This window comes from Tachysurus vachellii, chromosome 1 (assembly GCF_030014155.1).
Source record: "Tachysurus vachellii isolate PV-2020 chromosome 1, HZAU_Pvac_v1, whole genome shotgun sequence".
Taxonomy (NCBI): domain Eukaryota; kingdom Metazoa; phylum Chordata; class Actinopteri; order Siluriformes; family Bagridae; genus Tachysurus; species Tachysurus vachellii.
The window spans coordinates 32973042-33000146 of NC_083460.1; the positions used below are offsets into that span (position 1 = coordinate 32973042).

The 27105-nt window shown below is 37.1% G+C and overlaps 4 protein-coding genes across 6 annotated transcripts in view; 2 read left to right on the forward strand and 2 right to left on the reverse strand.

Moving 5' to 3' along the window:
• Positions 1-1822: 1822 nt before the first annotated feature.
• On the reverse strand, positions 1823-2860 carry gjd6 (gap junction protein delta 6). The gene has a single exon (XM_060882802.1). The coding sequence runs from the start codon at positions 2858-2860 to the stop codon at positions 1823-1825; it is 1038 nt and encodes a 345-aa protein (XP_060738785.1).
• Positions 2861-3500: 640 nt separating this feature from the next.
• lmnl3 (lamin L3) lies at positions 3501-13852 on the reverse strand. Of its 2 annotated transcripts, XM_060883869.1 has the most exons (12): positions 13050-13852; positions 11841-11997; positions 11354-11479; positions 10801-10971; positions 9897-10022; positions 9364-9584; positions 8366-8585; positions 7721-7828; positions 6976-7095; positions 6580-6690; positions 5909-5961; positions 3501-4337 (listed from the first exon to the last, which is right to left on the reverse strand). In XM_060883869.1, exons 1-11 carry the CDS (start codon positions 13442-13444, stop codon positions 5923-5925), a joined length of 1794 nt encoding a protein of 597 aa, XP_060739852.1. In that variant the 5' UTR covers positions 13445-13852; the 3' UTR covers positions 3501-4337; positions 5909-5922. The 2 variants fall into 2 exon arrangements, with proteins under 2 accessions (XP_060739852.1, XP_060739844.1); XM_060883861.1 differs by lacking the exon at positions 5909-5961 and having other exon boundaries at positions 13050-13851.
• A 3043-nt stretch (positions 13853-16895) lies between these two features.
• The window catches only part of efl1 (elongation factor like GTPase 1), a 292867-nt gene continuing 282657 nt past the window's right edge, over positions 16896-27105 (forward strand). Inside the window, exon 1 of the mRNA XM_060883929.1 lies at positions 16896-16899. The gene's annotated coding sequence lies outside the window, so the exon portion shown is untranslated. The remainder of the gene's footprint in view (positions 16900-27105) is intronic.
• The window catches only part of adamtsl3 (ADAMTS-like 3), a 169629-nt gene continuing 160417 nt past the window's right edge, over positions 17894-27105 (forward strand). For both annotated transcript variants that reach the window (XM_060883894.1, XM_060883901.1), the window contains exons 1-2: positions 17894-18025; positions 18887-19001. In XM_060883894.1, the coding sequence (XP_060739877.1) occupies positions 18933-19001 (69 nt within the window). In that variant the 5' untranslated portion in view covers positions 17894-18025; positions 18887-18932. The remainder of the gene's footprint in view (positions 18026-18886; positions 19002-27105) is intronic.

Here is a 27105-nt window from a genome sequence, read left to right on the forward strand (position 1 = left end):
AAATGTATGTATGCTGTTATTAAATCTTTTAATTCTAAAAGTTTGCTAACAGTGGGTGAGTTCTACACAAGTCTGACTCTGGCAGTCAGATGCCAGAATAAATAGACTCATTTTTATTTACTCTATCACTCGATCTGATACTCTCCCATAAAAGCTTGACTGCTTTTACCTCCATTAATGTACTTAGTTAAGGTCTCATTATACAGCCAGTTAATGAGTCATTACAGTGAATACGTAGCTTTAAACAATTAGGAATAACTTCTGTTCAATAAACGATTGTTCATTATGTTTCTAATGCTTCATTAACTACTAAAAAGGTCTAGACAGAGTTTTCTACGCTTTCTGCAGCTTTACCCCTTATTAAAATTCAGAGTTCTATGCATATGCAAAAATATGCAAATTAAAGACCTTTATTGTGCCATCCTGTAAAAAAAAATACACCACTTCCTCCTTCCATCTCGCTGTTCCTACATGTGTATTTGTGTCGGTTCTGTTCTGTCGCAAGAAGGCAGAGATATCCCAGATAACTAATGAGTTATGTACCAACTAATGAACCACTTCTGACCCACACTTCTCACTTGATCAACAACTGACCAACATACAGTAAAGTCATTCAACTAAATATTTATATACAATTTAAGTGTCTTGATTTTAAACAGCATGTCTGACACATTTTGCTGTAGACCATCTGAAGCTGTGTAGTGAACACAAACAGCTTATAATGAATTCAAATTATAAGGGAATATTCATCAGTCCCTAAACTGATATTGCACCTTATGAGCTTTTAGCCACTTTTACTTTATATTTTGGTTCTGAGAAAAAGGTCTTCATATTAGCATTTTTTTAAAAATTTTACTACTTCTATTATTTAAAACAAACAAACAAACAAACAAAAAACCACTCACAAGAAGGCTTACTTCCTCCACTCTGTAGTATGAGTCTAAACTAACATCCAAGAGAACATATAAGTTGTAGAAGAGATTTGGTGCAATCTTTAGAGTAAAGTATCATTTCATTTTATCTACATTTTAATTTAACAAAACATTAATCCGTTGCGTGAGCAGTGTGGATAGGGACGGGTAAATGTTGGTAAAGACAGCACCCATTAGGATAGAAATGTTCAGTCACAAAATGAAAGTGATCAGTCACTTTATATTGATTTGTATTAGTGAAAACAGACCAGATAAGCGAAAGGTTCCAAGCAAAAACAGTGCGAAAACTGTGTGCTTTCATTTATCATCTCTTTATATGTCTGTCTGTCCATACTTTCATGGGGGAGAAAGGAATTGATCCCTCAACCCCAGCGTTTCTAGACAGATGCATAAAGGGACCAATTTTTGTTTTGGGGGACTGTCCTGAAAAAAAAAGAAAATTTGCCTATTAAGTCTAACGAAGAGAAATTGCTAGGGTTTAAATTAATAAAAAGGCTTAAATCTGTACTTTTTAAGCCATCAAATGTAGTTTTTAGGATTGGGACACAACTTTCTTTTTGGGTAGCAAAAATCACTCAAGGTAAGATATCATAAAATTGATGTCATTGGGCTTTTCAATATCAAATCTCAATATAACTTTGTGCACTTTGTGTCCAGTCAACACAATAAATTATAATTGTTGGTATGCGCCAAATTAAAGACACAATAATGTTTAGAAATTTGAAGGTTGATAATCACACAACTCAACACCTTATGATCTTCACGTATTCATGTTTCACAATAATCATAGGATTTTATAGAAAATAAAAAACGTCAGTCACTATTTAAAACTTACCCAAAAGCAAGCTTTAAATCAGAAAGGTTTACGGATAAGTGCAGAGAGATTCAGTTTATATCCAGACTTCAGCACTTCGTTTGGATGCCCTTGCTTTATGTGATTGTGTTTTATCTCTCAGCACTTGTGTTGCATCGTCTCTCTCTTTCTGCAGTGACTTTTTATTCTCCTGTTTTAATGGTGAGCAGCACTCATTTCCTGCGCAGGTCCACTTGGGTTGATTCTCCACCAGCAGCTCCAGTGTAGGAAGAGACGTCGTACTGCTAGTCCCAGAGCGTCCGTTCTCATTTATTGCTCCATAAGTGTTGCTCCTCCATCCTTCCTTTACCTGCATTGACCTTCTGATCTTCTTCCAGCCGAGGTGATTGAGCTCCAGGAAGTTTAGCAAGATGCAGAACACACCCACAGAGAACATGAAGATGAGGAAGATGCTCTTCTCTGTGGGACGCGACACGTAGCAGTCCACTCGCTGAGGACATGGAGGGACAGCACACGTGAAACGAACCGGGACGCAGAACCCGAACAGCAGCCACTGAAGGGAAAGGAATGCCAGCTCTAATGCAGCACGAAAACACACATGGAGCACGTAGGCTTTGGATAGAACTCCTGAGGAACCTCTTGTTAGAGAGATATGTTTTTGGACAAGAGTTCCACGATTTGGGGAAACACATGCACTTTTTTCCAGAACATCAGCCACCTTGTCTCTCGGGTGATAACGAGACGTGATGGAGCAGCTTTCAGAATTACAGTTCCGTACACAGTCCTCTATGTTTTGCCCAGGTGCCATCTTAGAAAGGTTGTGCCAGGTGTAAAGAATGAAGAAGAGAGACGGCGTGGACACAGCGATAATATGAAAGACCCAGAAACGAGGCTGAGAGATGGGTGCGAAGGCATCGTAGCACACATTGGCACAACCTGGCTGCAGTGTGTCACACACAAACATAGTACGTTCATCAGCATACAGGTCTTCTGCCGCCACGGCAACCACCAGCAACCGAAAAATTGCCATCACCGTCAGCCAAATCCGGCCAATCAGAGTCGAATGCTGATGCACGGCATCGAGGAGCCGCTTCAGCAGTGTCCACTCTGTCATTGCCACCCTGAGTCCCAGTGCAAAAATATTTTGTCAAAAACAGCAGAATATTTTTCCCACCCAGAAGTGCTGTGTTCAAATCCTAAACTGACTCAAGAACTGGAGTTAAATACTTTTAGCAACCAGCAAGGCTCAAGATTCTGTACTTCAATCAAATGCCCATTTTACTATTATATAAACCAAACACAGTACCTGCTTTTTCATAGCTCACTTCTGAAGTGCCGTGGCTTCTCCGTGCCATCCCTTCCTTTCCTTTCCCTGCTCCTTTTAGATAAGCACCCTACTAACGGTGGCCACTTGACTCCGGGTCACATGGTGCTTTCTCTGTCATCTTTAACCTAAGCCATACTTTTAAAAAGCCTAAGCAGACAGCACTTTCCTACTTCAGATAGCGTCTGGTTCTTTTTAGCTCCGCCGCCACTCAGAGATAAACAGAGCTTCCTTTAAAAGGATGGATGTTTAAAAATACAATTCAGATAGCAGGTGCTTTTCATGCACTGTTAAAACGTTCTCTGGTTTTGTTTGCGTGTAACAGGTTTAATAAATACTGATATCTTACATGTTGCTATGTAAATCAGTAAATCATTGAGTGTGAGAGTTTAATCCTGGGAGTGAAGTTTAAGATAATGAAAACCACAGATCCATTACAGCATATTCTTTATTAAATTTATATGTATAAAATTGGATACTTTAGGGTTCTAAACAATAGACAACAATGACAATCAGTTCTTCTTGAGGTCTCTAGGTGTTCTGCTTAGATGTTCTGGCATGTTTTACTTCAAAAGTGGGGAAAACGTGCAAAAAAGTTCATTTTGACAAATTCTGATTAAGGCTTTTGTCAGCACACTGATTAAATTATGAGAACAAATTAAATTAATAACCAATTAACATGTGACAAAATAAACAGGGTCACAGTCATTTGCATTCATAACTAAGAAAAATCACAGGAAATGTTTATTTCTCAAATCCAAAATCCCACAACGCTACATGTTTAACAGTTGTCTACCATGTTAGTCCTCAGGAACGGTTCCCTACATCTGAAGACTCGTACAAACCGTCCCATGAGCTTAACATGAGCATGTGTTATGTGCAATTATAGCAAAGTGCAAAAGAAAAGATAACATGGCATGCCAAGGCACAATAAATGGGGAACAGACCTTCCAAAGACCAGGCAAGAAAAGTTTGCAGACTATTATTGCTGGTCTTGATTTAGCCCAATACACCTCATTTAATATGTTCATGTGAATGAAACGAGGGCTTTATGGTCCTTCTCAGGTCTTAGTCGTGGGCCCTGGAATAAGAAACAGAAATTGTTGCTATGAGAAACCATTTCAGGGTGTGGTGGTTACATAGATATATGAAACACTTTGTGTGAAAGATTTGGCATTGCATGTCTACATCCCAGTCCGGCGCAGACATCAGGTGTAGACGGCAGTTACATTACTACACAGCTGGCCTCCTGACTTGGCACATAACCCTGTAAAATACAAGTGGATTTTATCAACATGCAGTCGACATTATTAAACAACAAAGAAAGAAACAAACTGTGTTTCACTTCTGATGTTAACACATCTTTTTTTGAATGCTTCTTGTGGACGTCTCAATTTTCTGTGGTTATATCCCTTATATCTTATGGCTTCATTTTCTAAACTTTATTGCCTAAAATAGTTTGTTTCAGGGGATACAGGACTCAAGAGCAGAACTTACCCAGACTGCATTCTGATACAGTGGGAAAATTAGTGAATGAAGCCATTACTAACTCTGCTCCCACTACCCACTGCTATATTCTCGAGCAACACTGTCGATATACATTGCCAAGTTTAGCTGTGTAGTTTACGATAGTGTGTTAAACAGCACTGAAACACAGTATTATATTAATTCTGGAGACGTATTGATATTTTACAGGTTGCAGCCTATATGGTATGCAGAAACATTCAAGCACCTGCTACTGATTTAAAACAGATACCTAAATCAGAGGTTATCAGGAATATAAATGAGACTACGTTTATGCTGGACACAACTGTTAAGCTTCATTTGAACTGCACAACACAAGAAAGCCAGAAAACCACTGCTGAGTAGATATTATTGGGGTGAAGGACTATTCTCAGCACAACACTGAGTCTGACATGATAATGTTTGTGCTGAAGCAACGAGTCTATTATGTACAACGAGTATAAGTGTAACACTTTGTACTTGCTGCACTTGATCTGATCCAGTAACCTTGCTTATGTACCTTATACACATGCAGTGTATATACACAACTCACCCTTTTTCTATGAACAATGTGCGTTACTCATACACTACCCATTGTTTCTGATTGTTCCATTCAAAGCATTCTCTTTTTGTGATAGTACTGAAAGTTTCTCATTATTGTGGCCAAGAGCTGTACAGTAGGATATGGGCATTTGAGCTACATTGCAGGAAACGTATCACAAACCACTGTTTTTGGGTGATATTTAAGCTAAATTTTAAAAGGATCTTTTAAAGAACTTTCTCTTTCTTTCTCAAAAATAAATTAAATACAATTGCTGTTAAAGCATTTTCTGATAAGACTGATAGAAAGCAGAGCATGGAAGCATGCATGCGCAGACATGTGGCTAACAAATGAGATAACTGGCAAGCTTGTTGCTGAGCCTGCTGTACTAAATGCACATTACTTCAGGGACACACACCAGAACTGGCACAAAAAAGGATAATGTTGGCCATTACTTAAAATAAGACTGACACCACTGCATTAGATGGCCTTGTGGGTGCAGTCTGATATACTGCTTTATTAAGATTGCCCAATTCCCATACTGTATAACTGTAGAGGTTGATTAATGCTGACAAATTAAATATAATAGTAAAAGTCAGTCATTTTAAACCTTTAAAATGAAGACTTACTTGGTAAAAAAATACAGCATTGTGCCAATAAGAACAATTAGAGCCAAGGAGCAAAGCATTGCCTTTAAAAAATAAAAGCATCATGCTGTAAATGAGAAGCTGCAGAAGACAAAAGCATGCACATAGCAGCACTGTGATTATGCTCGCATCACGAGTCTCACCTACTTTGCTAGGACACATCAGGAAAGAGCACAACATTTCTTTTTCTTTCTTTTGGCCTTTGCAGAAGAGAACAAATAAAGAGAAGAGGGCTACAGTGGGCAATGATTTCTGACAGTAAACAAAAAGTCAGTTGTTTATTAGAAGCCAAACGATAGCTACAGAAACTAAACTAAAAAAAAACTGCCTGATTGTGTCCGTTAACTTACTAGCACTTGAATAAGCACTGCAAGTCACTCGTGAGAAGGGATTTTTTTGAATACATCTGAACAGTTTTTTGTTTTCAGATTTTTGTAAATATGTAGTTTAATCTATGATATCAGGATTAAGACTAGCAATTTCATGAGAATGTGAAACCTGAAACAGGTGGGAATATTCTAAAATGGGTCATTGAACTGCACAATGCATCATTAATAATGTAAATAAAAGACAACAAAAAAAAAACTAGCATGATTTCTGGAGGTGTCGTGTGTGACTATTTTATAGGTGGCTTATTTAAAATGTTAGCACAGTAAAGTGGCAACAGGAGGCGTCTCAAGTCGCTAAGGCAGAACAGAGGAAACTGAAATTTGAAATGATTCAGAACTGAAATATATATATTGAGCAATAGTTCTGAAGATGAAAGCTTAACTTCAGTTAAGGATGTGGTCATTTCTAAATGAAATCAACTGAATTACCTGCCGGCGGAGGTGAATCTCGGATCCAACGCCGCTCTCTTCATCCAGATCCTCGTCCAAGTCTTCATCTGTTTGACCCTGCAGACGCACCACACAGCGCTCTGCAGTCTCCTGAAAACACAAAAATGGTTTACTGCTATTAAATCAGTACAACACAGATGCTAGCATCTTGATCCCAAATTTTAGCCTCAGTAACGCAGAGTTAATAACTTCATAGATCAGCCTCCAGTATAGAAATCTCTTTCCCAATACAGAAAAGGAGGGCAAAATGACAGTGTTAAATGTAAAAACAAATATTACATAATTCTATTTGCATAAGATCCATGGACCATTGTTACAGCAGTGTGAGGTTTGAGTTATGTGGTAAGATGAAGTACTAAACAGAAATAGACTTACTTCATTGTACTGATTGAGAAGAGACACTCGGACATCGCTCACAGCTCCCCACGACTTTGGGCTTCTCAGCACCAGATCAGAAAGGGGTTTCTGCTCTACTCGTGCTCCTGCAGACCAAATCTGGGCAAAACACATTGTTGTTCATATAGTGTAATGTCATTTCCATTCATAATCTCTTTCATAAATAATTGGTGAAGTCTGTCAAAAATTTCCGAGTGGATACTGTAAATGCAATGTTCTACCTTTTCAGTTTTAATGGGTAACTAGACTTTAAAATACTTAATTTGTGATTGTTCAGAGCCCTGCTGATAATATTACAAAATAATATTACAATAATGATATTACAAAAAATGAGTGGCAATGATTTCTACATACAGGAGATCCAATGTGCAGGACCTTGATCATTCATATAGCTATGGGTTAAGGGCCTTGCTCAGAGGCCAACACCTTAACCACTGAGCGACTATGTTACCTGTTACACTAGGTAATCAGCTATTTCCTAAAAGAGATGATTTTTAAGTTTGCTCAGTTACGAGTTAAACAGAAAGCTTACATCATCTCCAATGTGTTTTGGATTTCCTAGGCCACCACTTGTGAGCTCTCCTTATTAAAGTGTGTATCCTTGAGTTTACAAATTACAAAAGTAGCTGGACTTGAAGTAAGACCTGTAATCTTTTATTATGCTGGTCCGCTCACCGAACACTACCACTAAACTTGCTGTATGTTAAACTTTGTATATTTTCACCGTCATTGTTTGCCCAGCAGCCAGAGTGTGCGATGAAGGGATCTTAAAGATGATGTCAGGTCCTCCTGGTTGACTCCTCCTCACTACCCAGCCTCCTAGTGGCTGATCCTGAAATTGTAGCCATTAAAATAAGGCTGAACTATTTGTGTCATAGTCATAATTCAGTGTATCTTAAGTAAGTGAACCCTGAATGAGACAACAGTCTAATGCAGGGCATTTTGTACACAAATTCTTAACTAGGCCAATTTATGTTTTTGAGATGTTAAAGGTAACTGGAGAACCCACAGGAAACCCACAACCACAAAGAGAACATGAGAAACTCCACAAGGATAGTAACCTGAGCCCAGTGTTTAACCAGGGACCCTGGAACTCAATGTGGCAAAACTCCCTGCATCCTAGAATTATTCTGATTATTACAAATATTAAATATACCATATTAAAAATCAGTAAAACTACTAAGGAGTAGAACTACTAATCATGTATGCTTATGTATGTCAGTTAATAAATATTATAGATCCGGAAAAGGATAACAAACACAAAACTAAAATGTGTGTTTTGAGCATGATCTTAAGTTCATGCACAACTAGACCTAAAACTGAACACATTCATATAACCTGTAGAGAATTTGTTGTGAGATGTTCTTACATGGTCAGAGTTGTTCTTGAGTCTTATGAAGTTTCCGTCAAGGTCGATCTCTTCGATGGACATGCAGCCACGGGCGGACGAGTGTTGAGACAATTTGAAGCTTGGAGAGAGACCTGTCCCACCCTCATGTTTCCGTTTCTTTCCCCAGGCCTTTCGTGTGGCTTGGACATGTGTGCGGGAGATGGGAGCGTGCTGAGAGGGACTTGGGGAAAGATTGAGTCTGGGAAGAAAAATTACATAATGAGTCTTAATGAGTCTGAGAAGAAAAATACACAAAATTTAAAAATTGACAAAAAAGCTGACACGCAACTACAAAGAAAATATCTACTAAAAAAAAGGATTACATTACATAAATGCAAACAGGACTTTCTCCATAACATTTATAATACAGTTCTTAAATAGAAAGTTTACATGCTCTCTTCCCCCAGATCAAACTATCATTGCTGGAGAACGACTCTCACCCCCTGTATGAAACGGTTTCATCTCTGAGCAGCTCCTTCAGTGACAGACTGTTACATCCTAAGTGTCTGAAGAAGCGATACAGACGGTCCTTTATCCCTGCTGCTATTAGACTTTACAGCCAAAGCTGCTCCCAGTGAACCAGTCACCATAATACACATTGTTATTACTGTTTAACTGTAATAATAACAATAACAATGTATTTTAAACAACACGTGCAATAACAATTTTTAAAAAATGTGCAATATTACCTGTGTGCAATATGTCTGTTAGCATAACTACTTACTCGTGGTCTCTTTTTTTCTTCTCTGTATCTATACATTGTGTTTTGTATATACTGTATATTATATTGTGTCTCTATTCTTTTATATATTTGCATTTCTTTCTCTATGCTGCTGTAACAGAGAAATTTCCCCATTGTGGGATGAATAAAGGTATATCTTATCTTATACAGACATTCACATGTGTTACTCAAGTAGCTCTTGGTTTGCAGATGTTAAAATGTGCTTGATTACAAGTGAATATGCTTCATGTCTTACCGTTGCTCCTCTCCCTCCAGCATCTTGCGGTAGGCATTGATCTCCATGTCCAGCATGAGTTTGACGTCCAACAGACTCTGGTACTCCTCGAGCTGTGCCTGCATCTGCTGCCTCATGTCGGCCATCTCCTGCTCCTTTTGGGAGAGCCGCTGCTGGCTGAGCTGCCTCTCGCGATCCAGAGCTCGCTCCAGGTCCTGCACGCGTGCCTCCAGCTCTCGGTTCTCACACACACAGAAACACACATTTTACTCTATTCATTATTGATGTTGATCCATTATTGATGATGCAATTTTTATAGCAAATTAGAGATAGATCGATACATTACAGTAATTATAAGATCACTTTAAGATATTTTTTTTTGTAACAAGCATACATTTTTAAGTTCTTATGCCCAGTATGGTGATTGAAGGAAACTGGTCAGCAACCTTCTTACTAACCAAAATGATGTAAGGTTTACATGTGGCCAACAAAACTGTAATAGAAAACACAACCAACTGGAGACACTATGATAATATTTATCATCTATGCGCTACCCGTTTCTGCAGGCTGTTTATCTGCTTGGACTGGGATTCCACTTTTATTCTGGTCCCTTCCAGCTCTTCTCTGGTAGAGGTGGCATAATCACTGTTCTTCAAGGCCACCTGCTTGGCATTTTCCAGCTGCAATGCATAAATGAATGAACACATCCCATATACACACTTCTCTTTATCATATATGTTGCTAGATTTAAATGTTTGTAGATAAACTGTATGCAATTTGCTCAGTTCTGCAATATGCGGTTTCTTTGGATTTTTGTGATGTTCTTCTGCTGTGCATCTTTGTTCTATTGTTAACTTTTAACTGTTAACTCATATTACTTGTTACATTTACCCATGTCCTATGGTAAGACTTAATTAAATATCAAAACAACATCTCCGAATGCTTCTGAACTGGTTTGATGGCAGTGAGAAAACGTTGAACTCTGAAGTGACCCAATTGTAGGAAGTGAATCAAACATAAAACAGCATGCAGGCATTTGTTTAGTCAACTGTTTAGCACTGTGCAAACAACACCAACAGAGACAAGTTTAGAACTGCAGAAATGTGAGAATCACTGGATAACCAAATCTACTGGCATCGTAATGTTGGTTTACCATCACTGGACTGTTTTTATGTACTCTGCAAAGGTTTGTTTGCTGCTTTCTTTTAACCTATTTCTGACAAATGAGTAACTTTCAGATGTATACTTTTCAAGTACACAACACTTGGTCAAAGGTTGTATATATATATATGCGTATGTGTGTGTTTGCCAAATAGCAAACAAATCAAAGGGTATTTTCCTTTAGATTCACACTTAAAAATGAATGTGCCCTCAATATTTCATCTGAGAAGTCATATTTCCAAGCACACATACACTAATTACGAGTTAGGAGTGAGCGAGAGTGCCCTGATAATGTACCTTAGAGTTAAAGCTGCGCTCCAGGTCCTCTTTATACTGCTGGATCTGGGACTCATGCTCTTGTCGTAGCTGCTGCATGGCCTCTGCTAACTTGCTCTCAAACTCCTTCTGCCTTCCTGAATCCACCTCCACCAGACGACTCTCGTATCGACTTCGCATCTCCCTAACTTCCTGCAGACGATATTTATAATGGCAAATTTAATTGCGTAGAATTGTGGATTGAGATTTGTTACTTTGGCTGCTATTTAGATCAAAAACAAATATAATGTTTTAATTGTACATAGGATAAGGATAAAGTTCTTAATAATGGTGTTACTTAGATAGATATTAGTTGATAGATAGATAGATAGATAGATAGATAGAGATAGATAGATAGATAGATAGATATTAGTTGATAGATAGATAGCAGTTGTACACAGTTGTTTATACTGTGATTATATATATCACTGTCATTGATGCCTAAATCAAACACCACAAAAACAGAGGAACAGTGGTTAATTTATAAGTACACTACAAAGAGAAACACACATGAGGATTTTGCATCATCTCCCACCTGTTCACTGAGCTGCTTATGAAACTCCATTTGCTCGTGGAGGGTCTGCATCTGGTTCTCGGCGTCAACTCGACGAAGCGTCTCTGAATTAACCTGAGCTTTGGCATTTTGCAAGGCTGAGTCCAGCTACGCAACAAGAAGTTGGATTTGCATTAAGTAAAGCACACAACAGAATACTTCCTCATACCCAGCATCCCGGTCAGTTTTTTTCCATCCTTGTTCCATTAGTAGGATATGTTCCGTCAGCTATGTCTAACTGGACATTTACATTACACCTCTCTTATCGATAAGGCTTTTCTACCTGCAGAACTGCTCCTCATCAGATGTGTGTTATATATTTTTTAATGTTTCTGCTTATCAAACATGCCCAGAGCATGAATAACACTCATATCTGCAAAGGTCATTAGAGTATTGTTACCTACACAGCCCTTACCTGTCAGAGACCTGTTTCTCTAATATTGAAATGAAACTAAATAGTACAACTCACATTTTCCACTTGTGTTGTGAGGTCTGCAACATTGTTTTCCAGCCTGCGGTTAGCTGCTAATAAATTAGCATAGTCTGCCTCTTTGGAGTTCAGTGCCGCTTCAAGATTCCTCCAGCGCTCTTCTGCGTTGCTCAGCTCAGATTCTTTCTTGTTATTCCTGCATGGCAATAATAAGGATTAAAACTGAAGTGTGACCAATAGATTTACAGATTTATCATATCTATATATCATATCCACCAAGGTGGTTTGACATTTTATTAAGGTCTCCAACATGCTTGACTTCACCTCATGGTCTGGCAGTTAGCACCACTTTATAAGGGAGAAGTGCTTCCTAGGCTAAACAAGCACACAACTTAAGCTATGAAAGATGGTAATGTAAAAAAACGGATGCCGTTTAGGTTTAAGCCCAGGATATGTATAAAGTACAGGTTTCTAATAAAATATTTATTCATTTAATGAAAGTACATTGTATACTGTCTTTTTAGGGGGCTTTTAATGTTTATATTGAAATGTTTGCCACCTAGTGATTCTGGTGCCAAGTTATTGGTTGTTGCAGTACTGGTTTTATTTCTGTGAGAGATGAGCGGAAATCTACCAAACTCATGTCACAGTGGGACAAAGAAGTACAGCAACAATGGTGTTTAATAACCAAAAATCTCTCAAACATCTGACCCTCAAGTGTCATGTCTGGTAATCAATGGGATTCCGGCTCTAACGCACACCTCTATTCACAACCACATGGCTTGTTGGAAAAAAAACAAAAAACAATATCTTTTCATTCTCCATAATGCATTTGGTTAAATTCCAGTGGGATTGCTCAGAACTCAGAAATGATAAACAAAGTGAAAACATGCATGTTGATGGACATGAAAAACTGCAATGCAATTCATCCTTGTTGTGTTCAGTATGGTTGAGGTCTGGGTTTGTATATCTTGTGCACGGAGCTTTGCTTTGTGCACAAATCCATTGTCATGCCAAACACCTGTGGTCTCCATAGCTCCAATAAGGCAACACTGTCATTCATTTGTAATCGAAAGACCTCCTATACAAGCTTATGCATGGTTGTAATGAACAGGCTTGTGCACATAAATTAATACTCTAGCTTAAGTGCAGTTGTGTATTGTGAATCACGACTTTTTTTTTTTTTTAATAATACTTGGACACGATAATTAAGATGTCATGTCTTCATGCTGGGTAAGTGTGTCATACCTGGTCACTAGCTTGCGATGGTCTTCACACAGTTGGCTGTACTCTATCTGAAGCCTGGCTCTCTCATTCGCTGTATTGTCTAGAGTTTTTCTAGCGTCTGCCAGCTCAGTTTCATACAACAGTCTCACGTTCTTCAGCTCCCGGGTCGTGGTCTCTTCTTTCTCTTCTAGAAGGAGCCGCATGGATGATTTCTCATTCTCGAGCTGTCGCACGCGCTCAATGTAATTGGCGAGGCGGTCATTGAGCTGTCGCAGGTCGTCTTTCTCCTGCAAGCGAGTCAAGCGGGTCGGACTTACGGAGGACGGAGAGCCTCCTGCGGCCGCGGCAGTGGCGGCGCTGCGGCGCCCGGAGCGTGAAGGTCGGCCGGCTGAAGTCTCAGGAGTTGACGTTATCATGGCTGCTTTGCTGGTCTCTCTGTCACACGTTTCTACCTTGTTTTTTTTTCAGCGCTATTTCTCTAAAATGAGTTTTCAGCCGCTAAAACAGACTGCCAAACTCCCCAAACCGCAACAAAACTATAGAATCATCGTTAACAAACGCACCCGTTATCAGTAAGGGCCATGTCTCTGTAATACGGCGCGATTCGAAATAAAACAACCAACAAAGCAAAACCGCTAACTTGCTAAATAGAACTTAATTCCTAAGGCATTCATCCAGTAAAACCCTGCTCATGTTGGTGTTGTTTTTTCCCCCGTGAATGTCACATTAATCGCGAACAGCTGGTAAAGAATTGATGGCACCCAATGAGCGCTGTGACGTCACATGACAAGAACTAAAGCACGTGGGACTGACTGCTTGGTGCAATTTAAAGCAATGGCTGCACCCTGGAAATAAAACAAATTCACTATAATTTCACAAACCACATCACTAACACAGGGCTCTCAAGTTTTAAAGACAGGCAAGAGTGACATATTTTAAATATGTCTAGACTCCCCCAAAAAAGAAAATTTATGACATAAAACATTCCAAAACTTAATATTTGCATTAAACAAAACATATTAAATTATACAATGTAGTGCTGGTGGTTAGTAGCCTTATTTTTCTGAGATTTAATTTATGATAAATTTATGATTTTATAAAATGTCATAAAGCCGGGCCCCCCTGGCACCATCTCAGGGACCCCAGTTTGAGAACCACTGGTCTATTTGTGTCAAACAAGTTGTGAATTTGTTGTAACATTAAAACAGGATATCATGACTTACTCTGTGCTCAAAGTGATGCTCGCAGCTCCAGTGGCTTTCTCTGTGGGTGAACGAGGATGATGCTGAACAATTCCAGGATCTGCTTTTTTTCATTGGTTGTTGCGTTAAATCTTACCCAGATACAATAGTGCTATTTTCTGATTGGCTATTGTGTAGCCTCTTTTTTTTTGATTGGCTGATAAGTGTCAGGCTCGACTAAGAACTCCAGGGAAGACGCGCTTGATTCCCGCCCGGTTCCATAGAGACAGCGGTGCGGCATATTAAATATATGATAAATAGTACGTTTTTCTGCGTGAGAAATACAATGTGTGGCGGGAGAGCGTGACAAAATACCCAAATGATTGAGACCCCTGTGAACAGTATGTTAAAATCATCAAATACTTATCAAATCATTTGAAATAGACGTTATTATGATTTCTGACTGTAACTTGACTTGTATTCTATTCTGCTTTGCTCTGTTTACAGTTATATATTTTCAATTAGACTTTTTTTTTTAATAAATTTTTGTAGTTATATAAAGTTATGAATACACAGTTCACATCTAGACACTACGTCAGAATGTAATGTCAGCCAGTACGTTAGCTGTGCATTTCCCTGTGCTCAGTAGGTCAGTTGGTTGTTAAACATTCTGTACATTTTCTGTCCACTTTATTAAACACACCTATGTTGTTTTATTCCAGAGTAGAGCATGTATTTTTCATTACATTTACATTTCCAGCATTTAGAAGACACCCTTATCCAGAGTGACTTACGTTATCTTTTTTTGTTATTATTATTATTTTTTTAATACAACTGAGCAATTGAGCGTTAAGGGCCTTGCTCAGGGGCCCAACAGTGGCAGCTTGGTGGACCTGGGATTGAACTCACAACCTTCAGATTGGTCGCCCAACACCTTAAGCACTAGGCTACCACACGCCCATGCAGTTGTCCATGCAGAGTGTGTGTTATTTGTCCTCTAGTGTTCATCATTTTCACTAGAAGACAAGAATACTGCTGTTTGCTGGAGATATTTGACAGGTGGGCTGTTTTTTAACCCATTAGGTGTTTAAAATCCCAGCAATAATCTGTACTGAATAGTCAAAGCATCACTATTATGTCAGTGTCACTTCTGTGCTGAGAATAATCCACCACCCAAATGATAATAGGTCAGTGGTGGTCCAGTGGTGTTCCTTTTCTACTGAAGTTAGTAAAGGGGGAGATAGCAACAGATGGTCTACAGCCAATAACGGTACAACTAATTGAATTATTTAAAATGCTATGATAAATTAAGTGAGACAATTCAACAGCAATAACTAATAACCATTTTGACAGTAAATACATCTGTGTCTATTGCATGGCTAGTTGTTTTTATTGCAGCAATGAATTGAGGAAGCTCAGAGAACTCATATATTTAATCTGACAACTACAACTATCACACACACACATATATATATATATAGATGCATAAGTGTAAACATAATTAAAATTCACACAGTATAGAATGTTATGCCTGTGCAGAGCACCGAACTCCTATAAACAGTAGATGGAGACAAAACTAAAATGTTGGTGGTTCTCCTTAAACTGCATCGTCAAATACTATAAATCAAGTATGTAGTATATGTGAAACCATGCTTTTTTTTAACCACAGGTAGTTATGCCATTTTAAACATCAGCCTAAACACATAGTATACATCTTAGATAAACATGAAATTCCATAGTGCAATTCATAAGTGTAGTGTGTGTGCGGTGTAGCAAAGGAGATGCAGAAGAGGTGATGAACTCATTACTCTTTGTAGGTTTTAAACTCTTTGGTTTTTTACTCTTTGTAAAACTCTATATAGGTTTTACTGTCTATATAACTACAGAAGACAATGTTATGTTGCTATGATAAGCAAGCTTATTATCTTCCAATAACCTTATATTCATTCTTTTGCCATTTTTGTATTTGTTGTGTTTCATCCATCATTAGATCTGAATAGATCCATTATGCTGCCACTGGACCATGATTCAACAAGTTTAATGACAAACACTTGTGTATTGTGTATGTGGACGTTTCAGTTCATGCCAAGCTCATGACAAAGACCTAGTTCAAGTAAAGATCAGTTTGCTGTGTGTAACTAATACAAACATGCTGTATGTATTTATACATAGAAGTATAAATGTATAGCATTAAGTCAGTTGTTTCCACATAGCAGGAAACAAACCATAATGATGTAAGCTTGTTGTAATCAAACCTAAGACAGGGAATAAACATAAGCTGTAAGATCTATAGATTGGTTGCTGAAGTTAATTAAAACCAAAGATGTCCACTGCCAACTTCTGTTCTTCACATCGTAATGTCAGCATGAGTGTGTAGCGATCTGCTGGCGTGTGCTGAGCTCTTTGATCATAAGTCCATGCTTAATGAAACACAACACACATCTGAAACAAATCCATAAAATGTTTATTTCTTGATCCTTGAGCTTATCCTGATGATTTGGCCTCGCTGTGGCAGTGTGATTGTCAAAGCATAGTGATAAAGCACTATGATAAAGGGGTGAACAAAGATATGCAACAAGTGATGTGACGTTTCAACATATCGGGTGTTTATTACTTCTATTGTTACTCCTCCTCCTCCTACTAGTAATAATAATAATAATAATAATAATAATAATAATAAAGAAAACAACACTATCAGAGTCTGATTATTTTTTGAGTTATGATGAACAAAAAACATTCTTTGGTGTGGAACCAAGAGGTTTTTTATAGAGAGTTTTATCAAATAAACTTAGATAGAGTTTCCAGGAAAAGCATATTAAATAGTATACAACCCAGTCTCTAAAGAACAGAGAACTATATATAATATAGAAATATGACAATCTATAAGAAAAAGCATTTCTCAAAAGTACTCAGATTTAAAGCTGGTCATAACTCTGTAACAGGTTGCTCATTCAGGGTTAATTCACAGCTTGCGACTTGTCAAACTAAAGAGTTTACTGATTAAAAATGATTATGATCTGTTTAAGTTTAGTCAAATTTTGAATACCACCGTCGACATAACTTACACTATACACATATATACTATTGACAGTAACAGTACATGAGTAATCATGCACTAATAAACATGACCTATTGTTAATTTAAGACATGAACTGTTCATAAACTAATAAAGACCTAACCTTAACCATGACATGAGTTTTATGGATTCATGTGTGATTAACAACCACCTTAACTACATTAGTAATTGTATGTTTATTAACACGCTGGTGTAAACCAAATCAAACATGCTCAGTCTAAGTCTAACAGACCAGAAAATAATGATCATAATCATGCCCTATGAACGAATAGCCTCCCATTCAGGTGTATTCTAATTTCATGTCTGGTGTTCCGGGGATAGCCTTCATGTTCACCATGACCCTGACCAAGATAAAACATGTAATGAAGATGAATGCATTTGCATCATACAGTAATCACCATGATCCTCTTCTGTCTAAATTATCACTATAGGAGGTTCTCAGTTATATAGCCTAATCCCTACCTCCTCCTCCTCCTCCTTGGTTTCTGTGCTGCTCTTCGAGTGTTGGTCGCCTAGTGGAGCAGCAGCAGCGCCAAACCCATCTCTCTCTCTCTCTCTCTCTCTCTCTCTCTCTCTCTCTCTCTCTCTCTCTCTCTCATATTGCTCAATGCAGCCGCTCAGCACCTTCACAATCTGGGCTTCAACCTCAGCTGGACTTAAAGCTCACACTGATCGTGTTCGCGTGTCTCCGCGTTTAAAAAGCCAAACCAGCGCGTGACTTTCACTCCGGAGCGACGACGGTAAGCGCGCGCGATCGCCACATCTCCCCTCTCTGTGTCACTCATCACCGAGCCGCTGAGTGACCATAGCTCTCGACACCTAGTCCTAGTCGAATGATTATTATTATTCTGATTAGTAATCGACAGAGCAATAAATACCGATGCGTGTTACCGATCACCAAAGGTGCCTAAAATTACGCGCATGCACGCATCAGTGTTGCCATGCAGGACTGCGCCTGCACTATGTCCTATAGAGTTCATACTTAACCAAAACTCTGCAGTGCTCATGTATGGAAGGGATGATGCGTATCACATGCATACGAGCACCAAAAGAACTTGTACTCCTTTCATATTGCACTCTACATTGCTTTGTTAATTGCCACTGCAATCATCTGTAGCTTATTATTATCTGAGATGATAATATTGCTTACTGGAAAATTCTGCAATTTAGTAATAATAATAATAATATTAATAATAATAATAATAATAATAATAAAAACAGAAACAGAATTGTTTCATCTCTCATCTATATCATCTATATTAATCAACTAAAATAAAGTCTGCCTGTTTATTGATTACTAGATGAAAGTATTCCCATGCAAACTGGTCTGAGCATTGATTAAAGATCCAGATCCTGATTTGCACAAGATCATGTAGATATATATCTAAAAAGGAAAGAATATACTTGTGCAGTTCTGAGGAATTTGCAGTCTTGTTGGTGGACTTTATTTGTAATGTATTTAATTCATTGTGTTTAATATTCAAATTCAAAATTCAAAATTTGTTTACATCTTCCAATAAAAAGAAGGTAGAATCATAAAAGAAATCTTATCTCTTGCTGTGATATGATATTAGTATGATAGTATGTCTCTCTTTTCACAGGCTATAACACTTATGAGGATTTTTGGATAAACACAGCATTAAAAAAATGGAGCTTCTGTTTTTTCCTGTGTGGCAGATGAGCATGGCGCTCGCTCTCGTGCTTTCTGGGATTGAGGTAGGATCAGAAGCACCCGTGATCTCTGATATGCTCTATATTTATTAGACATGCACAACCAGAAAAAAAGCCTGAACAAAGTATAGTTATGTTTTGGTCCCATTGTATTCTGAAAAGGAATAGTTTGAGGAAAAAATGATATTTGGAAATTTGTACATTGAATATGGATGATTAGCCATAACATGTATGGTATCTAAAATTTAAACCCTATAGTCTTGCACTGAACCAGAGGTTAATGTACTTAACAGGTAATATATGCCAGTCACATCCAAAATTCTATCTATAAAGCAAAACAAAAATTAAGCGAAGCATTTTGATGTTTAAATAATTGCTTTTGTAAAATAATAGGAATAGTTTTCATCTATAGATTTAAATGAGTATTTCTACGTTTTAGCTTTCAGGTATAATGGTGGAAGTTGGTCTTGGGTAGGAAAAAAAAAGATTTTATTTGTCCATGGAAACTTAATCCATGTTCAGCTTCACTGTGAATTTATTGTGCATTTTATAAATTACGGTAAGTAATTCATATCACATCACTGGAAAACTGGATACAGTTTTAGCCAGATATGTACAATGTGTGGTATTTATATAAAAGATTTATTGCACTATATCATAACACTAATTATTAGCACAAGCCTTCCATAGATATTCATTCAAGAACAAGTCTGTATTTAGGCTCTGTGCTGAGCTGCATGTTTAGGGGGCACTGTTTGAATGCTGCCTGTTTTTATGCGACACAGGACACAAGGTGCCGGTTATATATAGTGTAGAGAGGAGCTTAATGGAAGACCTGGCACATATGAATGCTGCCTAATCCGTGACAATAGGCAGCTGAGGGACGCTTGATAATGGCAATTTCCACCAGCTGAGGTATCTTTCTGCTTGTGCGTGTTTGCGGGGGTGTGTACGGGAATAGCCGAAAAGTGAAACCTGAGGCTTTCCCTTGTGTACCTGATGGGAGTGTGTGTATGTGTGTGTGTGTGTGTGTGTGTGTGTGTGTGTGTGTATGTGTGTGGCCTGAGCACAGCTAATGGACAGAAATGAGAGCAGGTAGCAAGACACAAAAAGAGTGCCCTTCTTGTAGGCCAACGTCCTAGACATACTGTCTACAAACAAATAATTGTAAAATACTGGGTTTCCTTACATCACTTGCTGATAAAAATGCTGTTGCTCATCAAAAATGTTAATATACAGTATACTGTATCTCATATATAATACAGATTATATCAGTGTTTTATTTAGTTTGGCTTCTCAAAATCAGATATGCATTCAACAGTTTACATTTAGAGGAATGAAAAAGAAATGAAGATACCGGATGTTTAATGCACAATAGGTCAAAATACTTTCTAGAAGTAATGAATAAAGTTCATCAGTCCAGCTGCACTGCTCTACCACAGATCTGTTTTGTTTGTTTTAGGAGACGAATATGATGAAAAGCATGACATGTAAAAGCATGTGTCATTTCCTCTATAATTTTCCAGCGATTTATCTACTTTATACAAGAAAAAAACTTATTTTGTCGATATTTGTAAAAAATATCTAATAAATACCGTCTCCATCACATCACATTGGCAAACATTATAAACTGCTAAAACATTTGTCGCATAAAATCCCCTGGATAGAAATCGCACAAGATCCTTTTTTCTTGCTGTGCTTTTTTAATAGAAAGGCTGTGGTAAGAGCAGATGATGAAAAAGTCCATACTGTGTGGGTTTGGTCATTCCAATTTATCACACAAAACTTTCGCCGACCTGTACGGTCAACTGGAGCTATCCGTCTCACGAGGCTACGCTCTGCCCAAATTGAAACTTCAGGTGCATTTATTCAGCCCTTTTTAAGAGGTCTTTTCAGTAATCTTTAGAAATAATATTTGTTCAGTGGGCTAAACACTTGTGTTTGATTTATGGGCCATCAGGGACTGCCCAAAGTTCTCTGCATGCAGAGAGAAGCTGTGTGAAACAGGTGTCCTGTTTTTTCTATTTGCTCTATTCTTTAACCTTGCTCTGACAATATGGCCTTACTGCTGGTGTAACGCTACACACATCTCTCTTTCTCTTACACACAATGCTGCTGCAAGCTTTTAACCAGATACACCTAAGGCCAAGGATCTCTTCTCAGGGTACCGCTCTGGTAGCGTCTGTACACATGTGACCTTACATCTCTGAAGGGTGTGTATATACTCGTAGAAGGTTTTAACCTTGACGTGACTGAGATCATCCTGCATTTTCATGAGTAGAAAGTAACTGGACTTTATCATGGACTAATATAGTAATGAAGGGTTGCTTTTGTGGCAGATCACTAAAGTTCCCCTTGGCTTAGAAATGGATAAACAACAGATTCTTACAGTTGAAATTCATACGAATTTACATAAGCCAACAATTGATTGCTGCAAATGAATGAAAGCGGTTATCGTCACTACCTCTGGATTACATTTAGATCTGCCTGAATATGGAAAAAATTTTGGGGTGTGTTCCATTCTGGTGGCAGCATTTCCTTTCTTTTTAGGTAAACAAAAAGGAACCATGGTAGCCGTTAATTTGATCAAATTTTATAACTTTCAGCATGCTGTGTACATTCAATTTACTCATTCACTATTTTTATCTCTCACTAGTCTATTATTCTTTTAGTTAAATGACAAAGTCAACTATTTTTCTGTGGACAAACACAATCAGACAACTATTTAAATTCAATTTAAAGCTACTATTGATTTGCTCTTTAAATAACTAACTTGGACTACTATGAAAGCTGGATGTATCATCTACAAAAACTACAAAAGCTATGAGCTTTTTAACCTCAGAATTTCTGGTAATCTATAAACACATATGAACACTCTCAGGTCTTTACAACATTAGTATTTCATCAATAATTGTGTAAAATTACTGGTTAGAATGCTTTGAGTACATCACAAAATATCTATGAAGTTTGACAATATAATAAAGCTTAAAGGGTATTTTCTTTCTGAATGAAACAACTTCACCCTGTGCCAATAAAAAAGCCAGCTTAAGAAATTCTTGCCCTTCTAGGCTGGCTTAAATTTTAAGCACTGTTGGATTTCTCAGAGAAAGTGACCCCATAATTCTGTTCTATGAATGAAAATGTAAACTGCATAGCACCATTGGTATTGCTGGTTCAATCTTGATCTCAGGCTTCTGTCTGTGCACATAAAGGTTTAACATGCTCTCCCCCACATGTGGGTTTCCACTGTGTTCTTTAGTTCCTCCCAGAATTATGCTATATTAAATCGCATGAATGTATATGTACATGGAGCTCTACAATGGACCCCCATAACCCCCTCATGCTCATGCGCTCTCTATCTGCTGTGATTGTAACAAGGATAAAGTGGTTACTAAACATGAAAAAATTAAATGTAAAAAAAAAATTACAATCATATCAGATACCATGATAAAAAAATATATTGTTGTGATGTGAAAGGCAAATCTTATGATACCAGCACTACGTCAATTCTACGACCTTAAACCCAACATTTCCGATGATATCAGCATGGAATAAATTGAAGATAGGAGAATATGATTATCATCTGACAGAGAAAATCCTCAGACCTGTGCTTAGTGCACTGATACGTGAATGATCTGCTGGCCTAAATATTTTATATATTAGTTTTCTACTATCTATGTACAGTAAAGTGCCACACAAGATCTAAGTGTCTTTCTAAAGTCAGAGACTTTGCTTCCTCTTCTACAGAGCGTCTCAATGGATTGAAAGGAAAAGTCTCAGGGTGACTGAGTCCACAGCTGACGATGGCAGACCAGGGCAGATTGGATTTTGAAACTTTAATTCACGCTTGGCTTGGTTCGGCCCTTATGAAAAGCAGATGTTGGATTAGCTTCATGCCTGATTGCGTTCCATTGTTTTGCGTTTTCAAGGATCTTTGTGCTCTTAAGGGCTCTGATCAGAGCCAGGTCCGTCTCTTTCTTTTACAAGTGAGACACTCTCAGGCCAGAATCCCAAAAGCCTGATGTGGATCCTCTCAGTAACCCTGGTGTCTTTCCATATCACTATCCCCTGCATTTTGTCAACTAATATTAATTCTGCATCATCTCTCCTCACAAAATATAATTTTTAAGGCCTTTCCTACCTAAAGTATCCAGGATATTGTATATCCAATGCACATTGTAGTGTTTATCTTCTCTAACACACTTAGTTCCGCTTATTTCTTTATCAGACATTATCGGATCATTATCAGACCCTTTAATGAAAACCGTGCATTATTTGGTTGAGAAACAATTTACTGTATTCTCTTTTTTGAGTTTCTACCTTCAGGTAAAGAGGGAGAGCAGATGTTGGATATGCTTCATGCCTGATTGCATTTCATCATAGTTTAGCTCTTGCAGAGACGCTTATGGCTTAAAGAACAATCTGGTCCAGGTCTTTCTTTTGTGAAAACCATTACCAAACATACACTGGTCATTTTTTTACATGCATCTGTTTTCAACAACAAGGATAATGCATTTACTTACTTTAAATAACAACGATTGCCTAATCGTTTATGGCATTCTGGTTCTGCACTAACTTTGTTCAGTTTGCTATGTTTTCTGAATATTTATATGTTAACATCTATTTGGTTAAGAAAATGATTGGATTCTCTGAGATGTCCATTATAAGAAAACTTATAAAGATGTCTTTGTGCTTTCTTCTAAATGGGACAAACTTTATTTAACTGTTAAAAAAAAATACCTACTGTATGTAGTCAGCCTTCTACCAAATAGAAAGTAATTTATTCTAACATTTTATTAATTCTATATTTAATATAATATACAATATAGTTGTAAAAAGGTATTTCCTACAGATATTGACATCATTTAAATTAGAAATGAAAAATGTTTATGTAAAAAACTGGTAAGCGTTATATATCAGTAGCAACATAGAGACATTTGATAGAAAAACCCATGAACCAAATAAGAAACACAAAGCAGCAGGTGGTAACATGCAGGATAATAATAGTTTAACAATCTAGTAAATATAATACCATGATATAATACCACCGCATTATATTCAATACACACAGCATTTTTATCTTAGTGCACATGCTGTGCCGGTTTTATTTGTGTTTAATTGCTTGAATTATGCTCAATGGCAAATAAGTATGTAATATCGCATGGTGAAGTTAGTAAAAACTTGCTAGCAAGCTTGCTATGTTAATAAACTTTCTTTTGAATGCAAATTAACCTTCAGGTAAAAAAAATTAAAAAGTGCTTTCAGTTATGTTGAGAAGGTAGCAACTGATTGTGAGGAAATAAATATCATGTATGTAGGTACAGTAAACAAGTAGTGATTAGCATTTAGCATATAGAAATAGTGTGACATGTGGTGAGAGGCTAATTGCTTTAGATTTTTCTGATTGTGAAAAAAAGTTGGAACAAAAAAACGGTTTACAAGAGAATATTAGATGCAAAAATGACCAATCACCTATTGTATAGCTTTGTACTGTATTTGATATGCTGTTGATTGTTTGATAGCTGCAGAGCCATATAGCTCTTGTAACTCTTAATAATTCTTTGACAGATCTAGTCTAAGAATATTTGTATCTAACCATTCACAAATGTTTTCTACCAAATTAGGCATCACTAATCTATTTACAAGGTTTCTTTGCTGCATTTTGCTGTTCATGTATTAGCAGGGTTGGAAGTAAAGGTACATTTTAGCAGGAATTAGCAAACACAATAAATGTGTTTAACAAGCATCCATGCTAATGGCATGAGCACATTAAGGACATTCTAATGGTCACATGCATGAAACTTTAAACAGATTCACACTTTAATGCAAAGATATGAATTATATTTCAGGTTATTTATCAGAAATATATAAGCAGGGGTTGTTGGGAAGGCGAGTAATGATTAAAATGTCTTTTATCTTTTACCACCCTTGCCCATGTATTTGTTAATGTAATATCAGTGGGTAGCTAATAGTGCTGCAATCATGGGATCGCCCTGTTCTTTGTTACACTTTTAAAGTTTATTTAGTGATCAGGCACGAAGAGTCTTGTTATTTGTCATCACTGGCTTTAAGTCTACTGATGCTCTGTGTGTGTATGTGTGTGTTTGCATTACACAGAGGTGTGAGCCCTTGCTATTTTGTGAACATAGAGAGAGAGACTGTGAGCTATTGCCTGTTTAAACAGCTGACACATGTAAAACACAGACTGGTTCCATATACTGCAGGAATAGGTAGGGGCTGTGTGTGTGTGTGTGTGTGTGTGTGTGTGTGTGTGTGTGTGTGTGTGTGTGTGTGTGTGTGCCGACATTCTGGACCCAGGCCTAAAACAAAAGAGCCACACAGAAATAGACACTGATGTGTGAGATAAACTAACACAAAAGTCTTAATAAGCCCTACACATAAAGTGCCTTTAAATGCTTTTCTCAACAGCACACCAAACCTCCATTAGTTTGTTAAAACAGTGTAGAACATTTTCTCATTTTCATCACTGTAAAAGTTTTTTGTAATGACTTCATGACTTTATCTAAATAAATTATATTTAACTTTTGTTTGGATATTACATGTAACATGTAACATGAAATTAAAGGAGTTTCTTTAAAATTGTAAACAAAAATAAAACCTGTTATATTTGTTCAAGTCTTGTTCCTTTTTAAGTAAATACATGTGTGAGTTTTTCTTTTTTATTTACCAGAATATAATTAATAATATGATTGATTTTACTTTATTATGATGATTTTGGTGTTAAAATTTGATTTCTCATTTTTTTTTAAATAAATCGTAATATTCTGCCTTTCTCTAAAATTGAATACAATAGAATAGTGCTAAAATATTGCTTTTAAAATATCAGTTGTGTCCTATATATCATATAAACCATATTTTATATGCTACATATTTTGCTTTGCTATTATTATATATTAGTAAGCTTGCTATTATTTCCGTTCTTTCTAATAATAATAAGAAAAAACAAACAAACAAACAAACAAACTATATATATATATATATATATATATATATATATATATATAATATATATATTAAAGAACACAAACTCCCCATATGATCCAGGTGGAGGACAAGGACTAAACTGTCTTCCTAGTAACATGTTTAGCAAATTGTGACAGGTTTGTGTGTTTCACTATTGATATGTAAACTGGGACAACATATTTTTAAATTTCAGTTTTTATTTATTTATTTTTTTTACATTTATATATACATTTACATTTTTTTACATTTATTTACTTATATATTTTTTTAATCAACATTTTTTATGAATAGAACATTTTAAATGTTCCACTGTGCTTATTAACTCGGCAGAGCATTCCATCCTCTAAAGGGTTAATTGTCCACTTGGTGAATCTGCTAAAGCCAAGCTCTACCTTTCAAAATGGAAGTTCTTTTATTGAGTTTATTTGTGTTTCACTGTGTGAATTGTGAGCACCGCTGAAGAATCAATGTATGAAGCCACTGTGGCTATATAAAGCACTTTGTTTCCTTTTTTTTCCAGTACCTCTCATTAGCTGCTCTTTGATTTCAGCAAGAAGATCTGCTCAAACAAGTCTTCAGATTTCAGTCAACTGGAAATGTGTGAGAACAAGATTTCCAGCACAAATGTTAATTGCCAGAATCCATAATAGCACTTACAAATTGTAGGCATAGAGTTACATTTGAATAAAGTCAATGTGAGGCTAACTGAATACATTTTATATGTGTAATTATGATTAACAATGAATTAATTGTTTTGAGATTTGCATTCATTTTAAGGAAAAATGTCACTAATAAAATATACAGTAGTTGGAGCTTGTTAATTGTCTCCGACTGAAGTTTATGCTCTCTCCTTAAGCTTTGACCTTAACCCATTAACCTTTAACATACATTAAGTCTGAGCATATTTAAATCCACTCTGCCACCATGTACATCTCCTTGTACTTGCAGATCCTAAAGTCCAAAATAAACACAGCACAGAATGTGTGGGCTTAATACAGTAACACCCGTGTGCGTGCTGAAGTCATTTCAAAATGAGTCTTAATGAATCCCATATGCACCGGCACTGATCTTTTCTCACTGTGCTCAAGGGAGAAAGAAGGAACAGGGAGAACTAGAAAAAAGAAGCAACAAGGAGGATTGCAGTGGGTGAAAGACAGTACTTGCT